Consider the following 15464-nt stretch of genomic DNA (forward strand, 5'->3'; position numbering starts at 1 on the left):
GTATAGAAATGTAAACAGTTTAACTTTATTGGTCCTTTATGATTTGTCTTGAATCTTGTGTACAAAAATCAAATTTTCTATTCTTCTCTGATCTTTTCATCAGGAATGCTTGAGAATCCTTCATTTCATTAAATATCCATTTTTTTTCCCTTGAAGGATCATACTCAGTTTTTGCTGGATAGGTTATTCTTAGTTGTAATCCTTTGCTTTCTGGAATATTATATTCCAAGTCCTCTACTTCTTTAATGTAGTAGCTACTACATCTTGTGTGATCCTGACTGTGGCTCCATGGTATTTGAATTGTTTCTTTCTGGCTGCTTGGAATATTTTTTTCATGACCTGGGAGCTCTGGAATTTGGCTACAATATTTCTGGGAGTTTTCATTTTGGTATCTCTCTAAGGAGGTAAGTGGTGGATTCTTTCAGTTTCTCTTCTGCTTTCTGATTCTAGGATATTGTTACAGTTTTCCTTTATAATTTCTTGAAATATGATACTTAGGTTCTTTCACTGATCGTTGCTTTCAAGTGGTTCAATTTTTCTTAAACTTTATTTTCTCGATCTATTTTTCAATGAGAGATTTCACATTTTCTATTTTTTTAAATTATTTTGTTTTGACTGTTTCTTGACATCTCATAGAGCTGTTAATTTCTACTTGCTTGATTCTAATTTTTAAGAAATTATTTTCTTCAGTGAGCTTTGGTATCCCTTTTTTCATCTGACCAATTCATTTTTAAGGAGTTATTTTCATCAGTGATGTTTTGTACTTCCTTTACCATTTGGCCAATTCTGTTTTTTAAAGTACTGTTTTCTTCATTTTTTTTTTGCCTTTTTTATCAAGGTGTCAATTTTTTTTCTAATAATTTTCTTGTATCACTCTAATTTCTTTTCTTTTTTTCTTAAATTATTGAAATTTTAATTATTTATATATTTGAGTGTTTAAAAAATTCAGCTCTGAATTCTTCCTTTCCAGCCTTCCCCCACTCATTGTAAAGACAAGAAATGTTATATTAATTATACAGGTGAAATTATTTAAACTATATTCTCATAATTAGCCATGTTATGAGAATAAAAGCAAGAAAAATAAAGTGAAGAAATATGCTTCAATCTGAATTCAGACTCCATCAGATTTTTCTCTGGGGGAATGGCATTTTTCATCATACTTCCTTTGGAATTGTCTTGGATCATTGTACTATCAGAACAGCTAGGTAATTCATAGTTGGTCATCATATATTGTTACTATGTATAGTGTCCTCTTGGTTCTACTCATTTCACTTTGCATCAATTCATATAAGTCTTCTCAAGTTTTTCTGAAGCCATCTTCCTCATCATTTCTTATAGCACAACAATATTACATCACAATCATATACCGCAACTTGTTCATTCCCCAATTGATGGTCATCCTCTAAATTTCCAATTCTTTGTCACCACAAAAAAAGCTGCCATCAGTATTTTTGAACAAATAGGTCATTTACCTTTATCTTTGATCTCTTTGGGATCCAGACATAATAGCGGTATTGATGGGTCAAAGGGTATGCACAGTTTTATAGCCCTTTGGGCTTAGATCCAAATTGTTCTTCAAAATTGTTGGATCAGTTCACAACTCCAGTGCATTAGTGTCTCATTTTTCCCACATTCTCTCCAACAATTCTCATTTTCCTTTTCTGTCATATTAGCCAATCTAATAGGTAAGAGGTGGTACCTCAGAGTTGTTTTAATTTACATTTCTCTCAGTAGTGATTTAGAGCTTGTTTTTATATGACTTATGGATAGCTTTGATTTCTTCATCTGAAAACTGACTGTTCATATCCTCTACTTATTAATTGGAGAATGACTTGTAGTCTTATAAATTTGACTCAGTTCTCTCTATATTTGAGAAATCAGACCTTTATCAGAGAAAATAGCTGTAAAATATTTCCCCCAATTTCCTCCTTTCCTTTTAATCTTGGCTGCATTGGTTTTGTTTGTGCATAAGCTTTTTAATTTAGTGCACTCAAAATTATCCATTTTACATCCTGTGATCCTCTCTATCTATCATAAATTCTTCTCTTATCCATAGGTCTGACAGGTAAAAATTTCTACAATCTCCTAATTTCCTTATTTCACTTCTTTTCTCAATTTTTCCTTTGCCACTTTTATTTAATTATGAAAATAATTTTTTACCTCTTCTAGGAATTCTTGTTGAGTTTATGTCTAATTTGTTTTTTTTCTTTGATGTTTTGATTGTAGCAGTTTTGATATCATTGTCTTCTGAATTTGTGTCTTGATCTTCTCTGTCACCATCACAGCTTTTTATTGTCAGTTTCTTTTTGTTGCTGTTGGTTGCTTGTTTTTTCCAACCTATTTCTTGAATTTGAACTCAGTGTTAAAGTTGGGCTCTGTTCCTGGGGGTGGGGATAGACCAAGAACAAGCTTCAGGATTTTTTGAACTGCTGTTTTCAGAGATAGTTCTGGGGGTTTGGAAGTTTCTCAGTATTTCCAAGTTGGTGATCCAGGGAGTGGTATGGTCACTGCTCTCTTGCAATCACTAGCAATACTGTTCCTTGGTGCCTCTGTTTCCTTGGACCACAAGCAATCCCGCTTCTCAGGGCCCTTGATCTTTTGTAACTGCAAATGGTCTTCTCCACTCTGCAACCATGACCCGGAAGTGGGTATAGATAATGGAGTTACCACACAGAGCCTTGTCCTGTGCCCAGTGCTAGTACAGGGTTCCCTGGTAGTCTCTTTCTGACCACCTGATCACCTTACTGTCTCTGGTTTGAGAGTTTCCAAAGCTACTTCTGCTGTTGCTACCTCCAAGGCCAACAACTGGTGTTTCTGTCATGGACACTCTGGGCTGGTCCACACCTCAGTGCCATGGACCTCTCCTTCCAACATTTTAAGCTGCCTTGGGCTGGAAAAATGTTTTACCCGAACCTTTTGTTAACTCTGCTTCTCCAGAACTCAATTTTTGGAGTTATTTTAAAGTTTTCTGGAGGGAAATGTTGGGAGAACTCTGCTGTAGTGCTTCCTCTACTCCACCATCTTGGCTTCTCCCCTCCCATAACTTTCTAGAAATGTCAGGTGCTGTTCTACTTCCTATATTGCAGTAGCTCTTCACAGAATTGATTCTCAAAGGGTGTACCATGGGTTTCAGATTGCAAGCATTTATCAAATGTGTACTAAGAAAATGCAGATGGCAATAAGAGACAACTTCTTTGTGAAGCTTAGCAGTGATGGTAAGGAAAGATAGAGAATGATACAGCTTAGAGAGATGGTGGGATTAAATGAAGAGTTTTATTGTTGTTTGTTTTGTTTTATTTTTAAAGATAGGTTGGGTTTGGACATTTTTAGTGGGCAGCAAGGAATGAGCCAGTAGATTAGGAAAAGACTTACAATAAGTTTGAAGGAATGATGGATGAAGCAGTTTCCTGGAAGTTATGGGAAGAGATGAAGCCAAGTCTAGAAAAAGAGCAGTTAACCTTGACAAAGTATCACATAGAGGCTGGTAGATTACAGTAACAATACTCCTTTCCTCTTTTTTGCAGCATCAAATTATCATAACTTCTCCTTCATTAGGTACTTCTCCATTTGCTCTTAATGTACAGTGAAAGTAGAGGCAACAAACAAACCCAGGCATATTGAGTCACCCTTTACTTCCTTTCCCATTAAGTTATAACAGACAATTAAATTTCCAGTAAGTTGTTGCCCAGGACAGAAATGGGTGGGTCATTATCACTGAACACTAGTCAGACCAAAGCTCCACATGTCTTGAGCAAAGATGCAAACAGACCCTGAGAACAGAGGAAAGGAGGATCTAAGGAGAGGAAGGATGTAGAGAGCGTATCCTCCCACACTTTATAAATCATCAACAAAGAAAGAGGTACCTTCAACTGCTGTCTACCTCCTGAACCAAACCTCTGATTGTTCTAGACTACCAGTCTGTATGGTGGTAGAAAAAATGTAGCTCACTGGTTCAAAATGAAAGCTTCATTTAAAAAGGATCATAAGGGCTTCTTAGACATCAAATAGCTCTCCCAAAACAACATTTTGATGAGTTAAGGCTAAATGAGTCAGAAACATACGGATTAAATTTCCCTTGAAATACTCTGGGGTTTTAAAATGAAGGAGGAAAGCACTTGGCAAACCATAATCAGTGCTTTGCCAAACCCAAAACATTTGAAAAACAGTTCAAGACATTTTGCCGAACCCTAAAGCCTGCCAGGTTCTTCCATCCTTGGCTTTAAAATAATAGAGTACGAGCAAAATTCTATTCTCAACACATGGACATCCAGTAGGATCAACAGGCATATACCTGAGTTTTGAATTTAACACCATCTCCTCTGTAACTTATCATGGACAATCGTTAGTTGAATATTCTGGCCTCTAAGGCACAAAATTCTTCTTCATGTTTCCCAGATTCTTCTTCTGAGATAACCCCTGTACCTTATTCAGAGAATGCAGAATTCTTTTACTTTTATTCTTCTTCAATTCATGCAAACACACACACACACGCACACACGCGCACACACACACACACATCATCCCTTTTAGACATTAAGTCTAAAGCACCATATTCTGTGATTGTTATAAGCCTCAAAAGCACTGGATTTCATTTTTGAGCAAAGAGGGAGGCTGATACAAAAATATAAAATTTAGAAAAACGACCTTATTATTTATATCATAGGAGCCTTGATGTTCCTTTCGGGAGGGCTTTGTTTTGCTCGCTTGTTTTTAATGAAGGAGAGTCGCTACCACTTCCATGCCATACACCTGGCCAGCAGAGCCAGAACAGCAGGGGAAACAGCTGTAGAGAAGGGCAAGGAGGAGACAGAGGACCAGACACATACAATGGATCAAAAGCCAGGAGAGGAACAGCAGCAAGCAAAAGCAACAGCTAAAACTCAGGCACCTGCAAGACCGTGGAAGAGAGGAGAGAAAAACCAACCTTCTGTGGGATCCCTCTGGAAAAGTAGAGGTGAGAGAGATACAGGAAAGAAAGCATAGAAGTAGGGTTGAAGCAGAATGAAATAACCAAACATGAAAACTTCCCCTCCATCCTTTTAATTTCTTTATTTTATTATACTGTGTTTTATCACTTAATCACTAATTCATTTTTAACCAATTTCTTTGTTCTAAATGAGAGTATTGCAGCAAACTTGAACCTGACTCTGTCCCTGAAATTAGTTTAGACAATAATAAAAATATGGACTAAAACATATCCCAAGATTTTCTACAATAAGTATCAAAATAATTCCTGAATGAGCTTAGGAAACTTAGTGGTCTAATGAAAGCTGATTCCACCATCATTCTTATAGTACTTAGAGACTGGTATCTGGAATAAGTCTTTGCCAGACTGAGAGTGTAATGCTGAGTGAATGGATTTGGGTGAATTGGGAATTTGGTCATAAAATTTGATCTGTCTGATTCAACCAGGAGCCCCTTAATGGTAAACAATGGGGCAAGATTGGTATTTCTTCATCCCTGCCTATCTCAGTGACCTATTACAAATTGGACAGAACAATATGTTTTGCTTCTACATCATTTGGTTACAATTGGTAGATATGGCCTAATTGCAGGATTTGTAGACAGTTCAGCTCAGCACTAAAAATACTGGCTTCATCCACAGCTTAAAGAATAGTTTAAAAAATTTATACTGTGTGAAAAGAAGGACTGGCAGGCATTGTTTTATTTTCTTTTATTTTTTTCTATTAATCAATCATATTCAGAGTTACCGAGTACTACCAGAAATGTAGGCTTGAAATAAAACAGAACAAAAACACTATGATATTTTTGTTATGGCTAAAGCCCTCATACTCAATCCATTCAATGAATATTTATTAAGTGCCTACTATCTGCAAAGCAATGGCTAAACACTGTAAGAAATATGAGAGAGAGAGAGAAAGAGAGAGAGAGAGAGAGAGAGAGAGAGAGAGAGAGAGAGGAGAGAGAGAGAAGAGAGAGAGAGAGAGAGAACATTTGTCTTTAAGGAGTGATAAGGAAATACCAAGTAACTATAAAGTTAAATATGCCATAAGTGTATGAAAGGCATAAAATAAAATGAGAGATCAAAGGAATGAAAAATCATTTCTAGTTTGGGTGATCAGAGATGGTGTTGGCATTTGCTCTGAGTCTTCAGGACAAGGATGGGCAAGACTTCAACAAGTAGAGATGAGGTAAGGACTTATCTAATGGGATGGAAAAATATCTGACAAATGCATATCCTGTTCTATTTGCTTTCTATTTCCAAAGCTAGTTACTCATTTAACTGAAGACTTCTGCTTTGGTAAACACTTTAGCACAGGAATATATACTTGCATTTCACCGAAGTGCTTGCGTTCTGAGCCTTTCATTTCACTTCAGGAAATTACGAACATTTTAACAAACAGATCTTGTACTGTGGTCAAGACACTGTCTTCATTGGGTCAACAACCAATTTTTTTTGGAAGTAGAAAGCCAATTCACTGAGTTTTTTCCTCTTTCCTTAGATTTTAGCTGAAATTTATTTTTTGGCCTGATTGTTTGATGTGACATATGTTTACACACACACACACACACACACACACACACACACACACACTTTTATTATAGTCATATTAGTTACAATTACAGGAGAGAACAGAATTAACTAATTGGTAGAAGTAATGTATTAACATTGACTTAGAAACCAATTAAATATTCCCTTTTCTAAATATAAGTTAATTACCCCCTGGTCTTCAATTGGGTTTTTGAGAACATCTTTTGTCCCTGCAGTACAGTAAGAAGATCATTGGCCTATGTGATCAGAAGTCATGTATTCTTACCCAGCTCTTTCATTAATTAACTAGGTGACCTTGGACATGCTGTTGACCCTGTCTAGTATTAGACTGCAGGACATTTAAGATCCCTTTCAACTCTGCAATTCTATGCTGATGCAGGGTGGAAAACTTTGAAGAAGCTGAGCATAAAAATGGTCCATTTCCCTCTAGATAACTTGAATCTACTTTGGAGTAAGCTATTTGATTACAGAAGGACAAAATCTGATGCTGGGTGAATGATAGCTGAAGTATAAGAGGGAAGGCTGAAATGAGATAATTGACAAACTTTTAGGCAAACAATTAGTGAGCTAAACTGTGCCACCACAGGTTAGAGTCTAAGTGTTAGAGGCATTCAGAGATGGAGAAAACAATTGAAATATATGCCCATCTACCTACTTACCTTCCTACATACTCTTTTCCCTGTGCCTGAAATGCAGTCTCTCCTCCCCTCCTGCTTCAAATCCTTGGTTTGCTTTAAGGCTCAGAATAAACACTGCCTCCTACAGGAGACCTTTTCTGAAAACTTCTGCTGCTAGTACTTCCCCAGAATTTACATACACACACACACACACACACACACACACACACACACACACATGCTACTATTGGCTATTATTGTCTAAGCCTGTCTTTTGCTTAATGATTATCCCCACTTTAGTTTGTTGTAAAACAGCTGTTGGAAGACCCTGCTGTCATCCATTCTTCATACATTCTCAGTGGAATTGTGCCTGATGAGCATCACTTCAGGACTGGTAGACTGGCTGATGCCTAAGACTTCATAGTGGGTGATCTTGTCCTGCCACTTAGTCAAGTAGGACTTATAAGGGGTATTCATGAAATGATTCAAGAAGCCAAACGTGACATCTGAGCCTAGCCATGTCCCGTCGTTATACAGTAGTTTAGAGCATTCATGTTAAACTCAAATAGAAACAAGGATAACTAATCCATATATAAGGAACCCTGTGGATCACATATTGAGTTAGTTTTAAAATGCATTATTATCTATATTTCATTATATTTTCATTTATTTTCTTAAATATTTCCCAATTATATTTGAATCTGGTTCAGGTTGCATTGGGGAGTGGACTGGATGTTTGACGTCTGGTTTAGAGACTTATCTGTGCTTACCAGGGTTTCATTTTGGTCTAGAATGAGGGTCCTTAACTGTGTGTGTGTGTGTGTGTGTGTGTGCGTGTGTGTGTGTGTGTGTGTGTGTGTGTGTGTGTGTGTGTGTGTGATAGGCACCTTTGGAAACTGGATGAAGACTAATGCTACTATGGCTTGTTGAATATGTTCATAACTGAAGGCAAAGCTAAATTTAGGTTCGAGGTAAGAGAAAATAAAAAATAATTTCTTTGTCCATGTTCACAGACATCCTGAAATGTAATCATGGACTGTGGAGGAAGGGTCTGTGGACTCCAGGTTAAAAAAAGCCTGGTCTAGAGTTTAATACTACATAGCAAGCTGATCTAACTTGGTGTTTTAAAATAACTCCCATTAGGATAAATGTAGGTCAGTATTTAATATTATAAAGGAGCTGCTAAAAGAGCTAAGACCCATATGCCTGGCCCAATCTACTGTGATGCTTGTTTTCACACTAAATCTATCCTTTTTTTAAGTGGAATTTAATATCCCCCCCAAAATAAAAATAAATTATTATTTGACTACATGATCTTTTAGTTTCTTTCTGGCTTTAAATTCTATAGTTCTGTGTTTCTTTTAGTTTTAATATAGTTTGTTTTCTTTCCATAATATCTTCATATACCACATTTTAAAATTGCTTTTAAATACCTATTTGTTAGTATACCATGAATACTCACTTTCTATGTTTACACTGGCATGTATCTCCTATTTCCCTTTCAAAGAAGGGCAATATGTTTCTTTGCCCTGTCAGCAGGACCATACATAGGTGAGAACAGAGTCTAGGGTCAGTCATTCTGTGTGCATCCTCATCTTCTTACCTCCACAGAATTTTTATCATAGGTGATAGTAGACTTAAATCAGAATGAAGTTTAGACCCAACAGGACCGTCACGTTATGTGCAACCCAAGAGGTGGCTTCTTGAAGTGTGAATGACAGCCTAACCAACTATGACTTGGTTTGGGAGCAGAGAGAGAATGATGGTACGAGCCACTTCTCCCCTCTTGTCCAGGTGATGTTGACCAGTTTTGGGGTGCCTATTAAAGGATCACAACAATTTGGTGGGTGGGTAGGGAATCAATAAGGCAAAGGTTGTCAGTTCTAGCAGTTACACCTGGACCTTTTTGGTCTTACTCTTGAAGTGATTTGCAACAAAACAAGGGACATGCTGCTGCTATAAGATTAGGGGTGAAGTGGTGAAGATATCAACCTTTTCCCTATAATCTCCCTTGTTCCATGAACAAGGTAGTGTGAGAAGGGGGAAATTACATGACTCCTAGGTATAGTTCTGAAAATACAAAGTTGATTTTACATATATATATATGTGTGTGTGTGTGTGTGTGTATGTGCGCACGTGTGTGTATACACACACATATGTACATATTTGTATCTAATGGCAGCCTTCTTTGAGGGTGGGGAACAAAAAAGAAAAAAAAAGAAAGTTACACGATAATTTTATTATGTATTTAAAAGGAGTAATAAGTTGTACATACTAGATTTGCAATTGTGCAATCATCTTTTTTTCTATTCTACTGTGTTATGGAAATGCTTGTTTTATTTCTTAAATTCAGAATAAAATACATTTTAAAAAAAGAAAATATAAAATGGAGCCCCAAACTATAACCTCTGTACTTTAGGGTAAAAACAGGTTTAGAAATAATTCGAAAATGAATATCGTTGTTATTATTTTAAATATACCTGTGACTTCTTTGCTGTAAAGAGCTTCCAAAGAAGAACTCCCAACTTTGAGAGCTGCCTAGGGAACTGAGAAGTGCTTTCACCAAGGGCTACACAGCTAGTATTAAAAGCTGGACATTGAATCCAGGTTTTCTGACTTTAAGACCAACTCTTTATCTACTATTTTACATTGCCTCTGAATATATTACCATATATTATCTTCGTATAATAACAACCAATAGTCAGGATGTATGACACCAATTTCTGGAAGCTACACACACAGCAACCTGGATTCATGGAGTTGATTTAGCTTGTCAGGTGGAAGTGATCACATCCTCAGAGTGTAATAATTTGAGAAAACCAACCACTGAGATTCTGCAGTATTGGGTGTTCTAAGCAGGGTCCTGTGGGATAAAATAAACTCCTCTCAGAGCAGCTGATTCATGCGTATGATGACACGTCCCAATAACAGTTAAGTATTTAATTCTATTTCCTCACAGAGAAGTTAATATAACCACCTCAATTCCTTCCTCCCCTCTCTCTTTATCCACCATTTCTCCATCAGTCAATACTTTGAAAAATGGAAGTTTCCTGTCAACATGGGATCAGTAATTTTTTTTGCAACAAGTTGTACATTTAAGTACCTCTTTGCTCTATAAATCTAGGTCTTGGTAACCACCTTTTCTGTGGTTACATGGCACCATATTTCAGTGCACACTGTGGCAAAAAGGGCGATCTGCTTCCACAGTGTTAATTGTTTAGAAGGATCTTTTGGTGGATTGACATAGAAGTCCATGAACAAGAAGGAAAAAAAGACTTTCTAAAGTGTCAGGCCCAATATGGCTGTCTATAGTTATAAAAGAATTCAGAAAATGGTTATTGGAACTTGTGGGAATTATATGTATGAAGGAAGTAAGGTCAGTGCATGGAAAGACACCATGTTAATTTTATGAAATCATCTTTACTATCATCACTATTAGCAAAGCAGCAGGGGGTAGTAGAAAAAAATAAACAAACACTAGAATTGGGATCAGAAGACCTGAGTTCAGGTCAATCATAGCTTTCCCATTTCCCATCTGTGTGATCTTAAGCAAGTCACTTAACCTAAGCCTCAACTTGCTCATCTGAAAATAAAATTTTCATATAATATCTATATTACTTCATAATAATATCTGCATTATTTCTCTGCTGTAATGGCCATTTGTATATAAAAAAAGTGTTTTGTAACTATCAAGCCATCATCACAATTATTATCATCACAGCTAGGCTTATCATTAAATTGCCTAATCTCTTCTGTATATTTCTGATTTTCCTATTCTATTGTCACCCCTAGTTAAAATCTTACTTATTGCTTGGGCTGCTACACTAATGACCTCCTAAGTCAATTTGCCTGCTGCCAATGTCTTTCCTCTGAAACTCATCCTTGCTCAAAATACCTCCTTTGTCTATGAGGTAAAGTACAAAACTCTTAGGCTGTCATTCAGAGGTTTTACAAGCCTGGCTCCAATTTACCTTTCCATGCATAGTTTCATTTACATACTAAATGAAACCCTTAATCTTGTCCTGCTTTGTCTTGTGCTTCTGCCTTTGCATATACCTTCTCCCATGACCATGACACACTGTCCTGCCATTCACACCTATTAACAACCTTCTCATCCTTCAAACCCAGTGTAAAAGCAACTTCCATAGGATCATATAATTAGAATTAAAAACACTCAGGCGAGGGGGGCTGTTAGTTCTGGAAACTTATTCTCATCAGGAATGGGTTTAAGAGGGGAACATACACACACATTTAGAAGAGTATAAAAGTCTTCTAAATTTAGAAAAAAATAAAACTCTAAGGGGATAAGGAGCGAGGAGACGTTAAAGGAGGGATCTCCAGAGAGGAGGTTGTGGGAATAGGTTAAAAGAGGGATATAGAAGGGGATTTAGATTTAGGGGAATTGGAGGATAAAGGGAGGGAGTTCCATAGTTGAGTAATTAAGTAAGTAATAAGAGGGTAAGGTAGCAGGTAGACATAAAGTAGAGGAGTTAGGAGAGATAGGAAAAAAGAGATATGCACAAACATAAACACAAAGAATAGGAATAAAATCTCTTAGGGAAAATATATGTTTATATAGGTATGTATGTATGTGTGTGTATATATATACATATATATATACATATACATATATATGTATGTATGTATGTATGTGTGTGTGTGTGTGTGTGTGTGTGTGTGTGAATAGCTATATATAAATATATCCAGTGCTCAGTTGTATTCTTGGGGTAGTAGGGAGAGGGGGAGGGAGGGGGAAAAGGACAAAGTAAAAAGTGTACAACAGAGAACAAAAAAAAAACCTACACGGAAGCAAAGAAAAGATGGACAGCGTTCAACATGATGAACAGTATTTAATATATAGGCTTTCTTGAAATGAAAAGTTATTGCTATATATTTTGAATCCTCTCCTATGTTCTGCAGTGCAATGACATATTTTGGTTTTTTTTTCTTATTTTATATTTAAGGTTATAATGTTTCTTTTTCTTTTCTTATTATGTATTTAAGTTTTATTATTTGTCTCAAATAATTTTTTTTAAAAAAAAAAAAGAACAAAAAGAATTAAAAACACCTTATGGATAAACTAGTCCAATCCCTTCATGTTACAGATGAGGGAATGTGGTACCAGAAAAGTGAAGTGACTTTCCCAAAGTCACCCAAACAGTAACAGAGAAACGCTTCAAACCTACCATGAAGCCTTCCTTCAACTCATCAACCAGAAATGATCTCTCTCTTTTTGTATGTCTCTGGACTTTCTAACCTCCATTGTGTACTAAATTATGCCTTTCTTCCTTTATTCCATCCCATTCATCCTGGGCATAGTTTGTACATATTTGTTTGCTTATTGTCTCCTCCATTTAATTGTGAGTTCTTTGAGGGTGCAGACTGTCTTTTGCCTTTTTCAAATCCCTAGTTCTTAGCACAATGCCTGGTACATGGTAGATGCTTAGTAAATATTTATCAATTCATTATTTTCTAATTTGTATCATACTGATATATCTATACATAATCTCCTCCCCTCCACCCCACTGCTATACATTTCTTCAGAATATAGATGATTTTTTTCATCTCAGCATCCCAGTTACCCACAGTATGGATGATTTTTGTTGTTGTTTATTCATTTTTCAGTCGGGGTTTTCTTGGCAAAGATACTGGAGTGGTTTGTCATTTCTCTCTCCAGCTCATTTTACAGATGAGGAAATTGAGGCAAACAGGGAGAAGTGATTTGCCCAGGCTCATACAGCTAGTAAGTGTCTGAGGCCAGATTTGAACTCAGGCAGATGAGTCTTCCTGACTCCATTCCCAGTACTCTATCCATTGTACCACTCTATCCTAGCACCACCTGTTCTAGGTATGAACCTAGGTACGTACCCTGCCTATTTCAGGCACTTAATAAATGATTGTTGGTTTGAATGGATTTGAATTACCCACTGTGATTTGAAGACTGCAATAAGGACCAGGATGTCCTTAAATTATTTCCACCACTACCTATAGGGCATCTAGGTGACAAATTGTATAGAGCACCAGGAGCTCATCTTCCTGAGTTTAAATCTGTATGAGAATGGGTAAGTCATTTCAGAATTTCAGAATTTTACATTGGCCCTGCCCTACTAATATATTAAGCTTACTTTGTGTGAATAGTGCCAAGGGGGAAACTTCAGAAATTAGAAAGAATTGTTGAACATCTCCAAGAACATCTCATAGTATAAAAAGGGGAGATGGGTATTGAAAAGCTAAATACTGTCTCTAAAAGAGAAAGCCAAGATTTTTTAGTTGGAAAAGGGTTATTCCATAAATGAATTTTTATTGACTGCTATTTTCAAGGCACTGTGATGGTGGCATAAAATGGACACAAGTAGGGAGGAAATGAAATATCCAGTTATGAAAAAGCATAACACCAAAGGGGTGATTATGAACAAAACCTAAAGAGAACAGGATTTCTGGCTGTTCATCAGTAATTCAAGAATTTCTTGGATGATTATTCAATCAACCTGGCATTCGCTAAAGTAAGTGAGTAGATGGAGGGAAAGAGAAAGTGGGTCTTATTCCAGGAATGGTAGGTAGAAAAAGAGGGAAGGATAGGCATTGTATTACGGTTCATTTCATCATTCTGAAACAATTATACAAACAAATGACTTCAATGTTCATTCACATAAAACAAAAATGAAGGTACAGCCTGCAAATCATTCCAAAATCTATCAATCTATCTCTTGGTGTATTTAACTACTTGGGAAGGATATGACCTTACAGGCACTTGTGATAAGCTATATGTGCATTATTAATGAAATCCTATGACAGGAGACTTCCTTCCTGATAAAGACTCTTGAAAGAAATAGGTTCATTCAAACTAATAATGCATAAGAGTTTGCCATGTATTTAACAGTTGCATTTTTCTTGCAGATGGTTGAAAAGGAAGGATATCTCCAAAAAGCTAAAATTGCAGATGGAGGGAAGAAACTAAGGTATTAAAGAATCTTTTAATTTGGTGTGTCATGTGATTAATGTGGTCTCTTCATTCACGTGATTAAACCTTGTGTGACTGCTATTGTTTGGGTATTGTAATGTATTGAATCGTAAGGTATTGTATGGTATTGAATGATTACTGTCATTTTCTACTCACCTATCACCATTATCATCATCATTATTCAGTATATTTTGTTCTGCTGCAGGAAACATACAAATGAGTGTTTCATAACTGCTGGGAACTTGCAATCTAAATAGATGAGAACCTTTCTCCATTTGTTTATAAAATTGATGGTTTGGGGGATTAATGTTTGCATTTAGTGATAATTCCATGCTTTGAAAGGTGGCAGAACCAACAAGGGACCCAGCTATTTTGGATCTGATTCACACCAATATAAAACGTCTGGTTTCTGGGCAGGACATAATGGTAATGTTGGTAAAGCAGCTTGTCTATTTTATAAATTGTGAATAAATCTGAAAAGGTTCAGAAGAAGGATAGATAGAAAGATAGTCCCTCATGTACTAAAGTTCCTTGAAGATAGGCAGCCCAGATAGGATGAGAAACTCTCAAAAATAAAATTCTGAAGGCAAGAAGAGAAAGAATTGAAATTGAAAGGAAAAACTGAAGCTCTGTGAAGAGACATATGTGGATGCAGAGGGGAGTTGTCAAGCAATGTTCATTAAAAGACATGGAGAGAAGAGGGAAGTAAGAGCTGACAATAGACCAAAATTATAAAAGTGTTACTTACACAGTTCTAAAAGAATTGTGTCAGAATTGCTGAGGTCCTAAATTGGATGAAACTAGGGAGAAAAGCCAACAAAAAGGATGCTTGTGCTATAATGGAAAAAAAAAACCAGAAGAGATCAAGCAAGAAAAAGGACTATCTCTTGGGATAAATGGGATTATGATATTGGAAATCAGAAAAAAAAGAACTATCCAACTCTAATTTTATTTCTATTTTCTCTGTAGTGAATGATTTTTCAGCTGAAATGGATAGAACAAAAATGGTTAATAGAAGGTTGATAAGTAGGGAGAGAGGAAGATATTAATTGCTCTTGATGAGCTTGAGTCATCAAATCCAGATGAATTGCATTTACTGGTACTGAAGAAAACTGGACAAAATGTAATTTTTGAGCCTCTGTCAATGACCTTTGAAGTATCGTGGAAAATAAGAGATTAAATTATAGTATTGGAAAAAGCTAAATACTTTCCCCATTTTCAGAAAGAATAGAGAATAAGTCTGCAAATGATAGAATAGTCAGCTTGATTTTGGTTCCTGACCCAATTTTTGAATTCTGGAGTGATCTAAAATGATGACCTTTAATAGATACAAATACATTTTCTTACCACTAGTTTAACAAAAAAAAAATCA

The 15464-nt window shown here is 36.2% G+C and overlaps 1 protein-coding gene across 7 annotated transcripts in view; it reads left to right on the forward strand.

Annotated features, from left to right (window-relative positions):
• Positions 1-15464, forward strand: part of ARHGAP15 (Rho GTPase activating protein 15) — an 826255-nt gene that overhangs the window by 115467 nt on the left and 695324 nt on the right. For all 7 annotated transcript variants that reach the window (XM_020984726.2, XM_020984729.2, XM_020984730.2 and 4 more), the window contains one exon: positions 14029-14090. In XM_020984726.2, the coding sequence (XP_020840385.1) occupies positions 14029-14090 (62 nt within the window). The remainder of the gene's footprint in view (positions 1-14028; positions 14091-15464) is intronic.

The sequence above is a fragment of the Phascolarctos cinereus genome, unplaced genomic scaffold (assembly GCF_003287225.1).
Source record: "Phascolarctos cinereus isolate Bilbo 61053 unplaced genomic scaffold, phaCin_HiC Scaffold_726;HRSCAF=1367, whole genome shotgun sequence".
NCBI classification, from domain to species: Eukaryota; Metazoa; Chordata; class Mammalia; order Diprotodontia; family Phascolarctidae; genus Phascolarctos; species Phascolarctos cinereus.